The sequence below is a fragment of the Petromyzon marinus genome, chromosome 9 (assembly GCF_048934315.1).
Source record: "Petromyzon marinus isolate PM22_M1 ecotype Great Lakes invasive population chromosome 9, UKy_Petmar_22M1.pri1.0, whole genome shotgun sequence".
NCBI lineage: Eukaryota > Metazoa > Chordata > Hyperoartia > Petromyzontiformes > Petromyzontidae > Petromyzon > Petromyzon marinus.
Window position 1 is genome coordinate 15576733 of NC_133675.1, and position 20428 is coordinate 15597160.

Here is a 20428-nt window from a genome sequence, read left to right on the forward strand (position 1 = left end):
AAATGAATGTCTCCCTCTTGTGCGCGTTCCTGAAACAAGCCTGGCTAGCCACAGCATCCTAGATGTTCACTGGTTGGTCACGTACGTCATCAGCAGTTGCTGATTGTAATTATGGGCGAATCTGCCATCCTGAACTCTGGCAAAGTGGCATCTGGAACCTATTCTTGGCCCGCACTCGACCAACTTCACCTTAATACGAGTACACAGTGCAGGGTGTAAAGATCAGACAAAGGTGCCTGGTGTGTTCCTGGCCACACGCTTGCCCCACCCCCCCCCCCCGCATTGCGTACGGCTTGTTGGGGGATCTCTGTCATGATGTGTGGGACACACACTATACACCCCTATAGTGGTAGCGGCGGCACGGGGGTTAGCGCACTGTGCTGTGAACCCAGCCACCCGAGTTCGATTCCCGCGCATGCCCAATATCAATGTTGAATATCAGAACCGGTCCTAGGCCTCCCCAAGGTTCGACTCAGCCTTAAAAATGTGTACATTGGTGCAGTGTGTAAATATCAACACTGCTCAGACAAAGACAGCTGTTTGTGGTGATGGCCATCCACCCCATCGTGTGCAGTGCCAGCCTTAATAGGTGTTCGCTAACAGCACTTACCCCAATAGTCTATTAAAGGCTATACGGGGGATCTTTGTCTTTGGTGCCATACACAGGCCTTTACGTCTCTCTGAAGATGCTTCATGGCGACATCAAGCAGATCCGCCAGGAGTTCCCCCATCTGGTCGATCGCTCCACAGCCATCGCCCGCAAGCTGGGCTTCCCAGAAATCATCATGCCTGGTGCGTAACAACGATAACAATTATAATTACATGTCCTCTTGTCATCTATTCTTGCCGGTAACGATCAGTCAACCTCCGGCAATAGCACTCAGCCTATGGATATAGTAGGCTTCCTGCGGAGATTATCCTTGTCCCATGGGGAGATTTGTTTCACCATATGAAGAAGGATTCGAACAAATAATAATATTCGGGGAACAGATGTGACAAAGGGAGCGAGAACATGGTGTGCGGAGGACAAATCGGCGCACCTTCACGGAGGTGTGAATTTGTCACACCTGCCAATAAATTCAGTTGTTGACTGTGTGTATCAAGCTTTGGCTTGATTATTTATTCAAATAAGACGTTAGTGACTTTAACATTACGTTGCCGTGTGCCGCTGCTGCTGTTTCCTGCGTGACCGTGACGCCGCATCGCAGGGGACGTCAGGAACGACATCTACGTGACCCTGTTAAACGGGGAGTTCGACAAGGGCAACAAGACGACGCCCAAAAACACCGAGGTCACCATGTGCGTCTGCGACGAGGAAGGAAAAGTCTTGGAGGTAGCGCCCCGTTCCCAATTAAAACACTGCTCAGGATCACTCGATGTTGTTGTCATGCCCTCCCATCCGTAAGCTCGCAGCCAATGTGGTTGCGAATTTCCAGGGATTGGCGGGGGGGAAGGGCGTGAATTTCACTCTGTGGCAGTAAAGGTGATCGTCGGGTGGGGTAGCACCAGCCCGACATGTTGCTGCGCTTTGGAGGGCGATGTAGGTGCACACCGTTTGAGACAGATGCACAGTTTATTTAAGTGCTTCTAAGTCCTGTTGTTGTGTAGCGAGCCGGTCATCCAAGAAGACCTCGCTGAAGATGAAGACTCTTTTTCATGAAGTCACTGCATCAGGGTGCTCTGGAATTTCCATAGTGAATGTTTTGCTTGTAAAATATATATATAATTATGTGGTGATATCCCCCCTGGGTATTACAAGGGAATGACACTCAAATCTTCGTGGGTGGGACTGGAACCTATTTGCTCTGCTGCCATTTCCTCGACATTTGAATGCAATATCATTAGCGTACCCGGCTTAAAATCAGAAAGTAATTCAGTGAATATACTGTTTTGGGGGATTGACAGCTCATATTTCCTTTTCGGTGATAGAATACGTAAGTCTGCAGGAGCTGAGCTAAAGAGAGCCTGGCCCCTGCTGTTGAAATGAGGAATTCCCATCACTGGCTCAAGGCCACCAATGGATATGAGCACCGCCTCATTGCTCATTTGAGCTGTGATACGCTTTGCCTTACCTTGACCGGTGGGTTACCAAACATTACCCAACACTTGGCAAATGGCGATGTCCGCGGGTTATTTGGCGTCTACTTTGTGGCCCGCAAGAAGAACGCTTTGCACATTCCCCACCAAAAATTAGCGGAGGGCTGCGGTTAATAAAAACGTCCTTCCGTCCGCAAACTAAGTCCGTGATCATGCTCCGCTACCAGCTTGTCTGCACGTTTACCCGTGCACGTGGGCATGCATTTATCACCGCGCGCACCAGAGGGCATCTGCGTGCCTTGCCCAAGCAATGGCTTCGCTGCTGTAGCAACTGCTTTGGAAATAAACTCTATTTTTCTCACAGGATTTGCCCCGTTTGTTTCGGCAATTAACTCAACTGATCAGTAATGCTTCAGCTATGGACGTGATCGAAAAAGGTGTAGTTTTAGAAAATAAAGTCACGTTTATGTTTTGGTGATGTCAGAGCGAAGGTGAAGTGTCTCCTTGCTCCAACAAGTATTGCTGCATATTCATCTCATACAGTGGCCCTGAGCCACTGGTGAAATTTTCACATTTGCATGGTGGGGGCCCACTCTCTCCACAGGATGCAAACTCTTGGCATTCTATAAAGTGCTACTGAGTTGCTCATTGTATTATCCCCTGAAGGATGAGAAGCTGAGTCAATCCCAGCTGGGATATTGTTCGGAGTTTCATAAATCTGAGTAATCCACCAACTCTCAGCTTCAATTGTTCTGTTACACACAGGCCCCACCATAATTCTAGATGGGTCAGTGGTAAAAATGGATCGCTATGTTACGTGTGTGTGTTTGTGGGGAATCGGTGGTCCAGGCTGATTTCCCGTCCAAGCCCAGGTTTGATTCTTGGCCATGCACAACATTCCTGTTTTATGAACCTTGTTTGGATCTGTTCTAGGTCAGCTCAGCCCTAAATGGGTACCTGCAGCTTTCTGTCAAGATGAACACTGATAGAGATTTTTGCTTGCTTGATGTTGATCACACTGCCGCTTCTGGAACCGTATTGACCTTCATAGGTGCTCGCTAACAGCACTTGTGTCTGCAAGTCTGAGTGAAGGATCTTTGTCTTTGTCAGAATGTTATCTGCTTGGGCGCTGGAACCAACCCCGTAACAGAGTACAAGTCGGTGGTTTACTACCAGGTCAAGGCACCCCAGTGGTTTGAGACGGTCAAGGTGAGTTACGTCTCATTAATTTACCCACAAAGCCATTGGTGTGTGAGGTGGTGTTCACGGCCATCGCTCAGCAGCCCTGAGCTGCTGGTGGAAACTCCACATTCCATTTTCGCAAATGAGTGTTTTCTTCAATTTAAGAGCCCCACATTAATAATGACTCGTGTCATTTGTTACTTCGAAATGTTTCCTCAGTATTTTTTCACCACTGATATTATTTTATTAAATTTCTTCAGCTTATATGTGTGTGTGTGTGTGTACACTGTGCACGTCTTGTGTGCCCTCCTCTTGACCTGTTGCTGTACATCTGTGCTGGTAGCACATGCTGCGTGTGCATGCTCTCTCTGTGTCCTGTATATCCGTATGTGCATGCGCGTAGATGAAGCGTGTTTAGATGTGTGTGGGTAAGCAATGTTTTTGTGGTTTACACACTCCCCTGAAACCCCAGTAATCTAAGTTTCATTTCATGCCATGTGGAACGACAGTGGTAATTGGAATCCTAACCAAACCTATGCGTGCCCTAGGTTGACTAAATCTTAATTGAGTAGCTCAGGCATTGTGTGAACATTCGCGTTATGGAGACATCTGCAACTGCCACGTTGGCCTAACTAAATAAGTGCTTGCTCATAGCGCTCGGCCCTAGTGGTCTGTAAGAGTGATTGGGGGATCTTTATCTGTGTCGTCGTTTGCAGGTGGCAGTGCCCATTGAAGACATGTATCGCAGTCACCTGAGGTTCACGTTTCGCCACCGCTCCTCCGTCGAGTGTGAGTCAAGGACCAACGACACCAACACGCCTTCGCACCCGCTTGCGTTCTTGCCAGTCTCTCCACACCCACAGCACTCTGCTCACGGGGAGATGGTTTATGCCAGGAGTGGTGGCACATACCTCTTAGTTCAATGCTCTACCAGCAGAGTCGGTGGATTACCCAGAGGGCATTATTCACGTGATTAAATTACCTCAATTGCTTCTAATCACATCTCAGAAGCTTAGCCGGTCTGAGCCTGGTTAGTAACTATTTACTTTTTTCACTTGCATGATAGGCCATCGAAGTGGCTTATGTCATGTTTTTTGAAAGGGGAATTATAGCCAAATCTAAATTCGTGTTTTTTTTATAAATGGAGAGAAAAACTGGAGGACTCTGGAGAAAAATCCACGTGACCACAGAGAGAACATGCAAACTTCAAATATACAACACGACCTCCTGTGTGCCAGGAGAGGGAGATAACATCGCATGGCCACCGCAGTTGAATGGGTGGCCAGTACGGCTTACATCGGGCATAGTAGGCACGGTGCTGCTGCGAGGTGACCGCTAGATGGTAGTGCTGTGTGTCCCCACCTCGTTATGTTTGTTGGGTTTTCTCTGCTCTCTCTGGTCCTCTCCCACATGATGCCACAACAGTACTAGTCATTCACGATGTTGGTCCAAATAGCCCTAATGTAGGACCCTGCTGAAAGCAATTTTTTAAGACTTTGCGAACTGTTCCCAGATAAATGGAGATTATTGTTATTAACGTGACCGTGTCATTTTACACCTAACCTGCTGGACTGCGAGGTGTGCAGGAGATGGTGATACAGCAAGCAGGATTAGTAGATTGTTGGTGTTGAGTGTTCATCCCTTGCTTGCATTGGTTTTGTCTATCTAATTTTCTTTCGCAAGCAAAACATAATTTACGCGTATATATCTCCTCTGAAAAAGTATGCAGACTCATTGAAGATTTTTTGTTGTAATATATGACGTTTTTAGAGTTATTTATAATGTATACCTATTTTTTTCCATTGGCTATTATTTAGTTTCCAAGTAACAAAAATGTCCAGATTAGTGTCACCGAAGCCTGCATGGTTCTGGATTGGGATCATTTGCCAAATTCCTTAATCTGGTGAACATCTGCTTCTGATTCACACATTCACGATTTGCTTTTTCCACATTCAACTACGCCTTATCTAAAAAAAAACAGACTTTTACACATCCACGCTGCGACGTGGTTGAAAACATCACTGGACAGACCGCCAGTGGCGTGGATCAGAGGGCTTGGGTCCTCCGGCGTGTAACATCCCCGCGGCTCTCCTTGTAACCGCGGGACGCTCTGTGTGTTCCCTTTGATGTTGTCTCCAGCCAAAGACCGCAGTGAGAAGGTGTTTGGCATGGCGTTCGTGAAGCTCATGAGATACGATGGCACCACCCTCTTGGACAACACTCACACGCTCATCGTCTACAAGGTAATTCGAATCTGTAGATGACGCGAAAATCCGTCGCAGCAGAAACATTGACGAGGTACATCTCCAGGCTGGCTCGAACTAGCCGGACCTGCCTATTCGCTTGTCTACTGATTAACCAACCTGCCTATTCGCTTGCCTACTGATTAACCAACCTGCCTATTCACTTGCCTATTAATTAACCAACCTGCCTATTCGCTTGCCTACTAATTAACCATTCTATTCGCTTGCCTACTGATTAACCAACCTGCCTATTCACTTGCCTACCGATTAACCAACCTGCCTATTCGCTTGCCTACTGATTAACCAACCTGCCTATTCACTTGCCTACTGATTAACCAACCTGCCTATTCACTTGCCTACCGATTAACCAACCTGCCTATTCGCTTGCCTACCGATTAACCAACCTGCCTATTCGCTTGCCTACTGATGAACCAACCTGCCTATTCGCTTGCCTACCGATTAACCAACCTGCCTATTTGCTTGCCTACTAATTAACCAACCTGCCTATTCACTTGCCTATTAATTACCCAACCTGCCTATTTGCTTGCCTACTGATTAACCAACCTGCCTATTCGCTTGCCTACTAATTAACCAACCTGCCTATTCACTTGCCAACTGATTAACCAACCTGCCTATTCGCTTGCCTACTAATTAACCAACCTGCCTATTCACTTGCCTACTGATTAACCAACCTCCCTATGAGCCAGCCAGCTTAACTAATAGACTGCCGGCAATATAGCGGGAATTTCAATATTAACCTCCTCCCAGCGATTTTAGGCTCAGGATGAAAGAATAGATATTTATTATTCCATACACTGGCATCATTTATTTTGGCTTTATTATTTGTCTCCTTTATCGAGTTTTCTTCACTCCTTTGGCCTATATGTGGCATCTTATGTGTCTGTTTGATTCATGTTTTGTGGGTGTAAGAGCCAATTGTAATTGCTGAATGAATGTGCTGTTCCATGCCTACTGGCCTGCCTATTAGCTCGAATGCCTTTTGGCAACCTTGTCTAGAGCTGGCCTGTCTGTGAGCCTCTTACCTCACAAGTGAATTTGTGTAAGCCTACTTGACTATCCTATGAAACTATCTGGATTGTAGCTGGCCTGGCTATTAGGTGGCTTGCCTCTTATACAATCAGTCCTACAGAGTGCCTATTAGCTTGCTAGCCAATTATACAGTTTGTTTACTAAGCTGCTTCACTAATTAGCCTATATGTCTGTGAGCAAGCTGACCTATTAGCTGGCTTGACTATTATCCAAACTGCCTCTTAGTTTCCCCCTTAATCTGCTTCCTTCTCAACCGAAAACATTTAACGTAGTAGCGTAGCATGCTTGCACACAACTGGGACGAGTGTTCTAGGAATTCAGTCGGTCATTTCGCTTGGGACAGCAGCGGGAGGGGGGGGAGTGGTGATCTGTTGCATCGATCCGCGATGACCTGTGCACATGGCCTTGTACTAAGGCTCATTGACATTTGCTAGGTGAGTCGTTGATGATTTGATGAATCCAAGAGAAGCCAGTGATACCGCATCTGTGAGGGATGTGCACTGGTGAATAGTGCACGCGTCAACGTTTCCTCGAAGCAATTTTAAACTGTGGAAGCCAGAGTAATAGAGATCCACTTCAGTACTTTGGGCTGATGTTCCATTCACTGTGTCGGTGTCAGTGGGAAGTTCGGTGAACACCATATCACGTTTTAGTGTACGCGATGCAGTGCACGATGTAGTATTCCGGCCAGGTGGCACTGTGGTTTCAAATGCCGTTTCTCCATGGGAAGGTCGCGAGTTCAAATTGAGGGCGGAGGTCAGCTCGACCAACTCTGCTCATGGCGTTGGGTTGGCGAGTCGCCATTTATTTCCGTCCTGTGGAGTGACTGTGAAGTCGACTTCACCAACGCCAGCTCAGGGCTTGCCAGTGGCGATTTGTAACTTGCTCGTTAAACTTACGCGTCGAGTCTGGTGGTGGAGCCGTTGAGCAGCTAAGTTGATATGCCGCAACACTTGGTGCGAGTTGCTCTTACGAGCGTCGTTTTGTCCTGACGGTGCTTGCTCGCTCGCAGGCATTGCTAGCTGTGCCGCTGTAGAGTGCCGCTGATGGAGCATGCCCTCCGTCGTGCGCACAGTAGCAGCGGAGGGTCGTTGGCTGCCAACAGAAAAGACTTCCCGTGACGCCTCGTAGACAGTACCAGCAAATGCCCTGAGCGTCCATTAAGGGCGGCGCAGTTCTTAAGGGGGTAGTGCAACAGGCGACATGCGTTGCCGCCTTGGTCACCCGAGGACTGATTGTTTACGCACCTCAATAGATGCCATTTTAATGCTGAATTGACGTAGGAGATGCCTAGGAGTGGTGGTTCCACATGACTGCAATCCATCGCTTGAGAGACCAGGGTTGGTGGATTGTACAAATACGTCAAATTGCTTAACCAGCAGATAGCGGTGCAGAAAATGGGTTCACAAACTCTTTTGTACAGAACTAACTGAGTGTTTTTCTTACATATTGAGTAGCGTTTCTTGAGCTGTTTTTGTTTACTTTAAAGTGAAACAAAAACTCCTTAAAAAGGAAATTATCCAAACATGCCTATGTGGGAATCTTCTGAAAAACCCATTAATACGCCATGTTATAGTCCTTAATAAAAAAGAGATTTAAATATTTGTACCATTTACTGATTTTGTGCACCAAGCTATCTGTGAGTGAGCACCTATGAAGGCCGGCACGGCACACGAGGGGGTGGGTGGCCAGCACCACGCCTGGCCGCTTTTGTCTCCCTAGTGGCGATGTTCACACACCTTCCTGGGTACTCATTTGAGGCTGAATGGACGTAGAGGAGGTCCAGGATCGGTTCAGATTATCTAGACTGCTCTTGGCCGTGAGTGGGAGTCCAACTCGGGTCACCGGGTTCGTAGCGCAGTTCTCTCATCACTGTACTATCGCTCCCCACACACACATACACACATACTCACACACTCACACACGATTCCATCCACATGTTAGTTTTATAGCATGTTGTCGACAGATGTTACACATAAATAAAACCCAGCAGTAGGCCTAAAACAGACCCCTGCGGCGTTCCGACCGTAATAGGTCGAGAGATAAATTCACTGCTTCCAACCACTGTTGTCATTTGTGCAAGTTTGATTCACGCTGCAGTGCTGATTCATTGTCGAGACTGAAACGTGCTGTGACTTCTCACTGACAGTTAAAAACACGCAGGCTGGTGGATGCCGTAGCAAAATCACTTTGCTTACGATCGGAGCGAGTTCAAATCGCGGTCGGGGGTCGACTCAGCCCATCACTCAAGTCAACTGGCTGTTCTTCTGAAAGCCCTACCCCCTGCCATAGTAACTTGGAATTTCCACTGCTGGTGCAGGGCCTCCAGTGAAGATTGCAGTCACCTCTAGCTCAGACACTTTCACTGACCATTTTTTGACTGTTGATTCCAATAGTCAAACATTGTTTTTTTTGCTTAGAGACCGAATATATGTCTCAGCCAGAAGGCTTATCATCCCACAGACATCCGGAAGCAATTTATCCGAGATCAGACGTGTCGACAGGGATGGAAATTGGCTCGTGATTGTTGATATCAGAGATTGAACGGCCCCGATGCAGCGAAATGCATAGCTCACATTTCCGTTTCGCCAGGGACAGATCATTGTTTGATTACAGGACTGGATGGTTTTCTTATTACGAACATGAGCAACACGTTTTATTCTGTCCTGTTAGGCGTTATTTTCTGGTTTGGTTTTGCTTCTGTGATCCTAGACGCATTTCGTGCTGAATTACACTACCCTACATTGAGGGAAAAAAGTATTTGATCCCCTGCTGATTTTGTACGTTTGCCCACTGACAAAGAAATGATTAGTCTATAATTTTCATGGTAGGTTTATTTGAACAGTGAGAGACAGAATAACAACAAAAAAATCCCGAAAAACGCATATCAAAAATGTTATAAATTGATTTGCATTTTAATGAGGGAAATAAGTATTTGACCCCTCTGCAAAACATGACTTAGTACTTGGTGGCAAACCTCTTGTTGGCAATCACAGAGGTCAGACGTTTCTTGTAGTTGGCCACCAGGTTTGCACACATCTCAGGAGGGATTTTGTCCCACTCCTCTTTGCAGATCTTCTCCAAGTCATTAAGGTTTTGAGGCTGACGTTTGGCAACTCGAACCTTCAGCTCCCTCCACAGATTTTCTATGGGATTAAGGTCTGGAGACTGGCTAGGCCACCCCAGGACCTTAATGTGCTTCTTCTTGAGCCACTCCTTTGTTGCCTTGGCTGTGTGTTTTGGGTCATTGTCATGCTGGAATACCCATCCACGACCCATTTTCAATGTCCTGGCTGAGGGAAGGAGATTCTCACCCAAGATTTGATGGTACATGGCCCCGTCCATCGTCCCTTTGATGCGGTGAAGTTGTCCTGTCCCCTTAGCAGAAAAACACCCCCAAAGCATGATTCCACCTCCATGTTTGACGGTGGGGATGTTGTTCTTGGGGTCATCGGCAGCATTCCTCCTTCTCAAAACGCGGCGAGTTGAGTTGATGCCAAAGAGCTCCATTTTGGTCTCATCTGACCACAACACTTTCACCCAGTTGTCCTCTGAATCATTCAGATGTTCATTTGCAAATTTCAGACGGGCATGTATATGTGCTTTCTTGAGTAGGGGGACCTTACGGGCGCTGCAGGATTTCAGTCCTTCACGGCGTAGTGTGGTACCAATTGTTTTCTTGGTGACTATAGTCCCAGCTGCCTTAAGATTATTGACAAGATTCTCCCGTGTAGTTCTGGGCTGATTCCTCACCGTTCTCATGATCATTGCAACTCCACGAGGTGAGATCTTGCATGGAGCCCCAGGCCGAGGGAGATTGACAGTTCTTTTGTGTTTCTTCCATTTGCGAATAATCACACCAACTGTTGTCACCTTCTCACCAAGCTGCTTTGCAATGGTCTTGTAGCCCATTCCAGCCTTGTGTAGGTCTACAATCTTGTTCCTGACATCCTTGGAGAGCTCTTTGGTCTTGGCCATGGTGGAGAGTTTGGAATCTGATTGATTGATTGATTGCTTCAAGCTGAGATTAGGAGCACTCCCTTAAAGTGTGCTCCTAATCTCAGCTCGTTACCTGTATAAAAGACACCTGTGAGCAAGAATTCTTACTGATTGAGAAGGGGTAAAATACTTATTTCCCTCATTAAAATGCAAATCAATTTATAATATTTTTGACATGCGTTTTTCTGGATTTTGTTGTTGTTATTCTGTCTCTCGACGTTCATAATGATTTATTTAAATAATTTAAATGCACATCCTTTATGCAAGGCAGGTCTGGGTTAAAGTAGAATAAGATTAAAAGTTAAATTGTGCAAAAAGTAATCAAATTACCGACAGATTCGAAGTCAAAGTAAAAGAGTGTCCATGCTCAGATCAGTATAGGAGGGGTCTCATCTCGTGTTAAAGAAGCCAACAATAATGTACTTTTTTTTGGTAAAATTTACTTAATATATGTTGTTTAGAATAAAGTTATTGATGAAGATGATATAGTAATAACATTACATCACTTTGAACGTACGACATATTGAATGAATCAATTCACTTCTAAAACTGCGGGTAATCAGTAACCCTCTCAGCTATGAGTTAGTAACAGTTTTTGTATATACTACCATGTTTTTTTTTGTATTGTTCGTTTTAACATTCTTACCCACTCCTACTGGACATCTGTGTAAAAGAGCTTTATAGCTCATCGGATTCCTCCAGTATAGAGAAATATTCTGATTCTCATTCTGAGCTCCTAGAACCGAGGACAATCCGTAGCCCTCTCCGATGCTCGTTAGCGCCTTGTGCTCCGTCTCGTTCCTCACGATGCGGAGCGACGACCCAGAGACTGGCGTGAGATTTAGACGCAGCAGATGTTCTCCTGGCAGATTGTGTCTCGACGACGGCTTTGCATTTTCGGAAACGAGCGCTGGGGGACGTCGAGCGCTTGTGAGAGAGAGAGAGCGAGCGCTTGTGAGAGAGAGCGCTTGTGAGAGCGAGCGCTTGTGAGAGAGAGAGCGAGCGCTTGTGAGAGAAAGAGAGAGAGCGCTTGTGAGAGAGAGCGCTTGTGAGAGAGAGAGCGCTTGTGAGAGAGAGAGCGCTTGTGAGAGAGAGAGAGAGAGCTTGTGAGAGAGAGAGAGAGCTTGTGAGAGAGAGAGAGAGAGCTTGTGAGAGAGAGAGCGCTTGTGAGAGAGAGAGAGCGAGCGCTTGTGAGAGAGAGAGCGAGCGCTTGTGAGAGAGCGAGCGCTTGTGAGAGAGAGAGAGAGCGCTTGTGAGAGAGAGAGAGAGAGCTTGTGAGAGAGAGAGAGAGCTTGTGAGAGAGAGAGAGCTTGTGAGAGAGAGCTTGTGAGAGAGAGAGAGCTTGTGAGAGAGAGAGAGAGCGAGCGCTTGTGAGAGAGAGCTTGTGAGAGAGAGAGCGAGCGCTTGTGAGAGAGAGAGAGAGCTTGTGAGAGAGAGAGAGCGCTTGTGAGAGAGAGAGAGAGCTTGTGAGAGAGAGAGAGCGCTTGTGAGAGAGAGAGCGCTTGTGAGAGAGAGAGAGGGCGCTTGTGAGAGAGAGAGAGCGAGAGAGAGCGAGCGCTTGTGAGAGAGAGAGAGCGAGAGAGAGCGAGCGCTTGTGAGAGAGAGCGCTTGTGAGAGAGAGAGAGTGAGAGAGAGCGAGCGCTTGTGAGAGAGTGCGAGCGCTTGTGAGAGAGAGAGAGCGAGAGAGAGCGAGCGCTTGTGAGAGAGAGCGAGCGCTTGTGAGAGAGTGCGAGCGCTTGTGAGAGAGAGAGCGAGCGCTTGTGAGGGAGCGAGCGCTTGTGAGAGAGAGAGCGCTTGTGAGAGAGAGAGAGAGCGAGAGAGAGCGAGCGCTTGTGAGAGAGTGCGAGCGCTTGTGAGAGAGAGCTTGTGAGAGAGAGAGCTTGTGAGAGAGAGAGAGCGCTTGTGAGAGAGAGAGAGAGCGAGAGAGAGAGAGAGAGAGCGAGAGAGAGCGAGCGCTTGTGAGAGAGAGCGAGCGCTTGTGAGAGAGAGAGAGAGCGAGAGAGAGAGAGAGAGAGCGAGAGAGAGCGAGCGCTTGTGAGAGAGAGCGAGCGCTTGTGAGAGAGAGCTTGTGAGAGAGAGAGAGCGAGCACGTGCGGGGTGGTTGGCGACACGCGCCCGCCGAGGGCAGCGTTGGCCGATAATAACGACTTTAATGATAGCCGCACCGGACTATTGGGCAACAATTACACCGATTAATACGGTTGCTTACACCCTCTTCGCTTGGACTGGCCTTCCTGTGCACGGAGACGAAGATTAATGGCTCGTTTTTGCACTTCGGCTCTTTGTAAGCCTGTCAAAGTTAGCTTCTTGTTTGGAATCAAGCCAAAGTGTGTTGGCTTGCTCAAATGAGCACTGTGGCAGTGCTCATATCAATTAGATGCCTCCGAGGTAGAGGTGTAATCCATGAGCTCAGGACCAATACATTTTGACTTGAAACTTTCGTGACTGCAGGAATTCATGTTCAGATGTTTGTCCTCTTCGTTACCACCTGAGCTGGCAGGATTCCTCGTGGTTCTATGTGGCTAAACACAGGAAATTATGCAATATCTACTTCAAATGAGTGGGGTTATTAAGTAATACACTCATATTTGTTGTACAAATAAAAGGCCATTGCTTAAAATGTGCTTCCTTAGTTGGTACCACCTGTCTGCTCTGGCATATTCATATGATGATCAAAAGTCTCTCCATTACGATATAGTCTCGATATATATATTTTTTTCTATAAACGCTGAAGGGACGAAAAGCAAAGCTGACCCTCGACCGGGTGTGAACTGGCAACCCTTCAAGCTGGCTGGATTGTGTGCCATTCGCGAGCACCGGTTGAAGCTGACACCGAATTCAAGGAGTGGTGTGTCCAGCGCCACGCCAAGTTTCCTGATCTTCACACTCCCCATCGAGTGCTCACTGTGAAGGCAGAGTTTATGTAGGTGGGGGGTGGGGGAGTCTTCAAGTCAGGTTCGGAGATCACCTGCTACGCACGTGCATGGGAGTTGAACCAACCTCGCAAGGAACGTAGAATAACACCAACCACCGCACCACCACTCCCAAGCACACGCCCACGCCCGTGCTCGTGCTCGCGAAGACAAAGATATCTCGTATAGCCTTGAACAGACTGTTGGGGCAAGTGCTGTTAGCGAGTAGTACCTATGAAGGCCGGAACGGTACACGAGGGAATGGGTTGCCAGCACCACGCCCGGCTGCCCCCCCAGTGGCGATGTTTACACACCGCGCCAGGTACTCATTTACACTGCCCTCGCACGCACCTACCGACACGCACATTAAACGCACACACGCAACACATTCCGTACTTCTTGCGTGTATATCTTTCGAACGAAGTCACGGGCTATCTCTTGACGCAAAACTGCGCGTTGTTTTTATGCAGTTCGTCAGTATAACTTGTCCACAACTCTGGAACGTTTATACATAGTTTGTTGTCTTTCCCCGCACCTCCGATTAGCACAGTTGGCTACGTACGGTGCGTAAGAAGCTCAATATACATACATAACACTGTACACGTGACACGTTTGTGCTCACACACTCTTCTTCGCACAAACACGCGCTACACGAGTGTTATACACACGTACTACACACGCACACACTTTATACACACATACACACACAGAGACCACATTCTTACGTGCACTTGTTGCACACGCATTACACACGCGCTCAATAAACACATTTACACCCATGCTTCACATGTACACACGCGCGCACACGTTACACGCACACGTTTTCTGGGGCATGTCACGAGTCAACTCCACGTGCAACTTCATGAATTGTCATGATGTGGGTTCACAATTCAGATTTGGGCGTTGATAATGTTTTCATTCTTCCATCTCATTGTCGTTGGGTTTTTTTTTTCCCACTTTTGTTTGGACGGTTTTCTTTGTCATCTATAGCATTATCGGATCATTTTCACAATTTGCGAAAATGAATAGTGTGTTACGCGCAATTTGTGCTCGCGCATCTTGCATGTCACGATCGATTCTGGTCTGAATTGATGCATCGTTACATACCTGCAGATCAAACGTGATGCACACAAACACCTACACGTGTGCACACGATACACACGTACACGCTGCGCGCAGATATATACACCGTTCGCACTTGTCACGCACATCGAATGCACTCGTTACGTAAGCACATACATTACACACAACACCCTGACGTATGACGCAAATACACGCTACACTACGCGCACACGTTTCAACACATTACACTAAGTCAGTCACACTTGTACACTACTCACTAATTGTAAACGCACAAATCGCACGCACACTGCGCGTGCGCACACGTTTACACGCAGAGGTTGCACAATTCCCTCGCATATTAAGCAAACGTTATGCATTGCACCTTTACCCACGACGCACACGTGCAAACAAAGACGAACCATGTCTCCGAGCACTGCGGGGCGGGTGGGTGAAGACAGGTGCATGCTGGATGATTTATAACAGTTTTCGCAAGTTAATGCACAACATCCGGTGTGGAATACAGGGTTCTGTAGGCATTCTGAGTCTACCATGACAGCTCGATAAGTCGTAATGAATGCACTACAGTTGAGTAAGATTGTGATATAGGGAGAGTAGTCCATCTTCTTGCAGTGATACATCTTCTGCACCACTGATGGGGGGGGGGGGGTCCTCGCATTACACGGGAGGAATTACTCTTATTTTTCTCCGTGCTATTCAACTCTCTGCTCACCTTTGCCTGCGAACCTGCCTGAAATGACAAGAAAAGCATCATCGTTATGCAAAATCAGCAGCGGCCTTTCAATGTGATGGCCCCAAGTTAAAAGATTGCATCATTATTTTCCAATGGTGGCCGTTTCCATCGATTGCCTGCACACCTTGCATGTTAAAAATGGCAGTTACTTGAGGTGGCCGGGTGGCTTGGAAGGTGGAGCCACAGAAATGGCCCTAAGATCCTGGATTCCATTCTGGGCATCCACCCATGATTAGCTGAGATTCTCAAGTGTAGTGAGTTTATAATATTGGCCTGATCACCAACGACTGCACAAAAATCCCATCATATTAAAACTGGTTTTGCAATTAATTTGACAAAATTCTGGCTCTGAGAATAAAAAAAAAAGTTTAGTTTGACCCCCACGTGGCAACAAATCTCATTGTGGAGTGTATGACATTGTGTGACTTTTAAGAATTTTTCAGCAGATATTCTGTGAAATATTTCCTTACCAACCCGTCTTCCCTTAACACACGGGGCACAACTCTGTTAAATGCTTTACGGGGATCCTTCAGCGCCCCCTTAAGAGCCGGAGACTGAGATGAGCGTGGACACTCACTCATTCGCTCGGGGGATGCGCTTAAAATTTTTAAACTGACCCGTGTAGCCAGCACGACGGACACTTTCTTCGCTGTGACCCCCCCCACATCGCTCTGCCAGGCAAGTAGACTCAAGCCTTCGACCCTCGTGCCCTCTCCCGCTCGCTCCCCGCAGGGCGACACTAAGAAGCTGGAGGACGCGTCGGCGTATCTGGGCCTCACGTCAATGGATGACCGCTCCACCCTGCAGTCACCGTCCAAGCCGCTGCCTGCCAGCAGCCTCGCGGTCAGCAAGGAGCGCCTCTACATCTCCACGCTCGTTTGCTCCACCAAGCTCACACAGAACGGTGGGTGTAACCCCCCCCCCCCGCCCTCGTTTTCGCACCGCGTTTTCCGCCCACGCCATGCCCGAATCCGTTCGTGACTTGGCGGCGGTGGTGAGACCGACCGGTCACCCGTTTGCCGAGTTGTTGTCGTGTTTCCGGTCTCGTTTCGTCAGTTTTTTTTTATTTTTAATCATTCGTGGCGCTTAGTGATTGTCGCAAAATTAATTAAAAAGTGCCCGAGTGTGTCGTGGTGCTCTAACGAGTGTTGGCCGTTGCTTTATCTCTCGTGTCATGTCTCAAGTTGCATGGCCGTTAAATTTGTGAGCAAATCATGCGTGTGAAATTGTGAAGCCGCGTATGTTTGTCGTGAGATTTACAGCAACCAGCAGATGTTTACATACGTGGGTGAGCGTGACCTTTACATATATACACAAAAAATGACGCATGGTTTGTCTCATTCCGTCTCAAAGAAGAGACGTCGGTGTCTTAGTTGTGGGCTCTAACCTACTTGTAATTCGAAAGTTAAAGTATATCTTTACTCAAATAAGAATTCGCCAGTGCTTATCTGTGGTATTGAACAAGTGATGGAAAATTCCACATGTATAACGTGGTGCCCATTCTATCCATAGAATAAATGCTGTTGATTTCCCACATAAGTGGTACTCAGATGGGCTGAGTTGACTGCAAACCGACCTTCCAAAAGTGGAGTGTGTATGGATGTTCAACTTCCTTCGCACCTTACATAGTCAGCCGTGCTAATTGGAGTGCCCTCGTTAGAGCTCCAGCCGACCTGGATTACAGGTTACGAGTGGCCATGTATTTAGGCCAGGATGGTGAAAGACTTCACCTTTTCATCACCATTCTATGGTTCATACAATGAATATTACTTGAAAGAAAGTCAAATGGGTTCTCTCATGGACATAGTGGAACCTGCCGTAGGAATGTGCAATGTCTGCCAGTGGCTCAGGGCCATTGATGTTAATGAGCGCTGCCCCATGATTGTTGAAATAGGGTGACAATTCAATTTTCATCACTATCATCATCCCCATCATCTTGTTTTATGTATAATTTCTCCCATGCAGTTGTACATTCAAGTTGCCAGAACCAAGGGGTATTTGAGATCATTAATAAGTAAGGAAGTGATTGCAGATCAAATAAAACGTTAAATATCCACACAGTACTGATAAACAATATAAGCAACGAGCAAAATTTGCCAGGTTTTAGTATTTACTTGGTACTATTATTAGGCCATCAGTAAATCCCCAGCATACAGTGGATGATGATGGTGGTGGTGGTGGTCTCTGTTTCACAGTGGAACTGCTTGGGCTATTGAAGTGGCGCTCCAACCCCAACATCCTGGAGGCCAATTTGAGGCAGCTCATGAAGGTCAACGGCGAGGAGGTGGTCAAGGCAAGGGCTCGCACTGTGCCCACGACCAACAGCAGCGCATGGGCCTGCAACGCGCGGTGTCGCACCTCGTCTTGGTGTTGTGTGGCCCTGTTGCCTCTTGCTGCGTGTGGCCGGTGGACGTGAACCTATGGCGCCCGAGTCAGTCCCGTGACCTCCTGCTAGCGGGGGCATTCGACACTTCCCGTGGCCTTAAAGTGCACACAGCCTGGCACAAGCGTCGTGGTGGCGGTTGTTGTTGTGCGTGTTCGTGTCGCCTCACGTTGCCGCCCTGTTCCCCCCCCCCCGCCCCGGCCTCCCGCTGTGGTGAACAGTTCCTGCAGGACACACTGGACGCACTCTTCAACATCATGATGGAGAACTCGGAGAGTGAGGTTTACGACCGCCTCGTGTTCGATGCCCTGGTAAGGCCACCTCCCCGCCCCCATCATCCAGAGTCCACCTCTAACGCTGACCGACCCCACCACAACACCCCCTCTCTCCCACAAAATAAGAACCTTTATTTATCCTGGAAAAATCCGATGAGCTGCTCTTTTTTTACAGATGTCCAGTAGGGGCGGCTACAGCAACAAACAATACAAAACCATCTGAGTGCAAAGTATAGGCATCCAAAGAAAATCACTGCTAAAAATAAATTACGTAAAATAGATTAGGTATATAAGTTCAAATTGCATAAGTACATGTCAACACGTGGAAAATATCTAGTTCCCGCCATGGGAATGTGGACTTGCCATCGCGGGATATGAAAGCTGCCCCATCTCTCGATTGAGTGGATTGACTGTGGTGTGTACTTTGGCTAACATTATAGATTTTGAAGGCAGATGCTCCTTTTTTTACATTCAGGACAAGTTCAAAGGCAAAGCATCAACTTCTCAAAAAAGATAAATAGGTGCTACTCCTCACTGTTGGCATTTGGAACCAGGAGTGCAAGTTCCACATTTTTATGGCTTTGCCCTGAATCTCCGTAGCACTTTTCACAATGTAGTTTTTTTGGTATTGATCTCGCAGGGATATTGTGCCAAATCTAGCCGCGATTAGAATTCGAGTTCACGTCGAACTGATTTTGAGCTGAGTGCCCTTCAACACCACTACCCGCTGAGTTTTTGAGCACCCCCTTCATGGCGGAGACGGCACTCGAAGGGGAGGTGTGGCCCACACCTCGCGAGTTGAGTGGCTGACCTCGTATGGCCAGATGTGTGCGAGATTCATTTTGCCCGGGTCATCACAGGGCAGGTCCACGCAAAAGTGAACCCAGCTCACGAGTGTTCATGCAGTATATCTCATAATAAAATATATATACACACACACATCAATACCTCTATAGGATTCCATTGCGTTTGATTGATTTTGTTTATATCTTCCTGCTACATGCTACCCTGTTTTACACTCACACTGATAGCTTGGTATGAACATTCTCCCTGTGCCACAAGATGGTGTGTTTGGATTTTGCACTGCGTTGCAGCCAATGCTATGACCCAGTCTTTAGTGCTATTGAGTGCTAATGAATGCGTCTATCCAACCCGCTCGCTCCTGGGTGTCCCATGGAGAGCGAGCGTCTTCCCTCTAAATATCAATTAATGTGCCACCTCATTTGTCCTTGTTAAGCCCTTTGCATCTTCACTAAGTCCCTGCTCAGTCTTCAGACATCACATTAGCACAGCGTTCTCATTACGTTGCAGCAAGAGGCAAGTCAATAGTCAAGAGGTCACTGTGGCCAATTCGGTTGGTGTACGACCACACCTCTCCATCGCTTCCTCCCTTCTTCCAGTTCCTGCAAACGTTTCACAGACGACACCTGACTTCAAAGGTCTGGTGTCACGGTTTCACCACCTCTTTCTGGCTTCAGTTCTTCCCCCTCGGTTCCCTACATCCGGTTGCCACCCTAGTGCCCGTCTCATTATCCTGCCCTCTCTCCGTACTGCTCGCACGCCCCACACGTAGCAGCCTCCTGCAGCAGGCCGCCATTCTTTATAATTGCAAAGGAGTGCTAGGCAGCTGTTGCTGTCTGGGGTTCAGACTTTTCTATTTTCGGTTTTACGAAAGGTGGGTCATCAGAATAATGAGTTGGGGGTGTGCAATGATATTCACTGGCCATGTGCACGCATAAGAATGTCCGTTGTGCTGCGCTATGATCCTGGTTACTATGGTCCAATTCCTGGCCACACAGCATCAGCAGCACGTGGCATTTTAACCTGGCCTACATCTCCTAGAGATCGACTCCAACATAGATGAATACATGTATGAATACCTTAAAAACAGGAGGCTCGTGTCTTGGTAATAGTGTCTGTGTATGCGAGCGCGTGTATGTGCGTGTACGCGCGTGCCACTGTAACGCTTATCCGTTGCGATGTACCACATACGCTGCTTGCGCATTCAAACTGGCTAGAATAGGATCGCGGCTGGCTCCTCACACGATACATGACCTTATTAGTTGCATTCTAAACTCTCTTCTGCCAAACTTTACTTTCAATTATTTTTCCATTCGCTTTGCATTGTGGCGCTTTGGTGCACTCGCTGAACGATGCGCAGTTGCAGGTAATTGATATTCACTTGGCCCATCCGTGTGTTGTTTATTTTAGCAGCGATTATTTCATCTTGAGGGACCAGAAGAAATTCTCAGCGAGCCTCACTTATGAGACTGGTTTAACCCACCGTGCATTTCAAAGCAGTGTACACATGTGTTCTCTTGACAATGCATTTTGTGAAAATCGTTCCCTGCTTTATTTATAAATGCAAATCCCACCGCAGAGTAACACGAGCGGAGGTAAATTTTTTCTGTCTGGCAGATAGTCATTACAATCCCTGTAAAATATAGAACTAGCACACACCGTCAACACAGCAACTGTTTATAATAATAATAAACTCAGTGTTATAAAGCACCTTTCAAATTGCTAATCACAAA

At 47.4% G+C, this 20428-nt stretch overlaps 1 protein-coding gene across 2 annotated transcripts in view; it reads left to right on the forward strand.

The window, feature by feature from the left end:
• LOC116940448 (dedicator of cytokinesis protein 1-like) overlaps nt 1–20428 on the forward strand; it is a 337619-nt gene that overhangs the window by 43795 nt on the left and 273396 nt on the right. For both annotated transcript variants that reach the window (XM_032950283.2, XM_076065949.1), the window contains exons 13-20: nt 667–792; nt 1209–1333; nt 3148–3246; nt 3936–4008; nt 5359–5462; nt 15969–16140; nt 17432–17529; nt 17841–17930. In XM_032950283.2, the coding sequence (XP_032806174.1) occupies nt 667–792; nt 1209–1333; nt 3148–3246; nt 3936–4008; nt 5359–5462; nt 15969–16140; nt 17432–17529; nt 17841–17930 (887 nt within the window). The remainder of the gene's footprint in view (nt 1–666; nt 793–1208; nt 1334–3147; nt 3247–3935; nt 4009–5358; nt 5463–15968; nt 16141–17431; nt 17530–17840; nt 17931–20428) is intronic.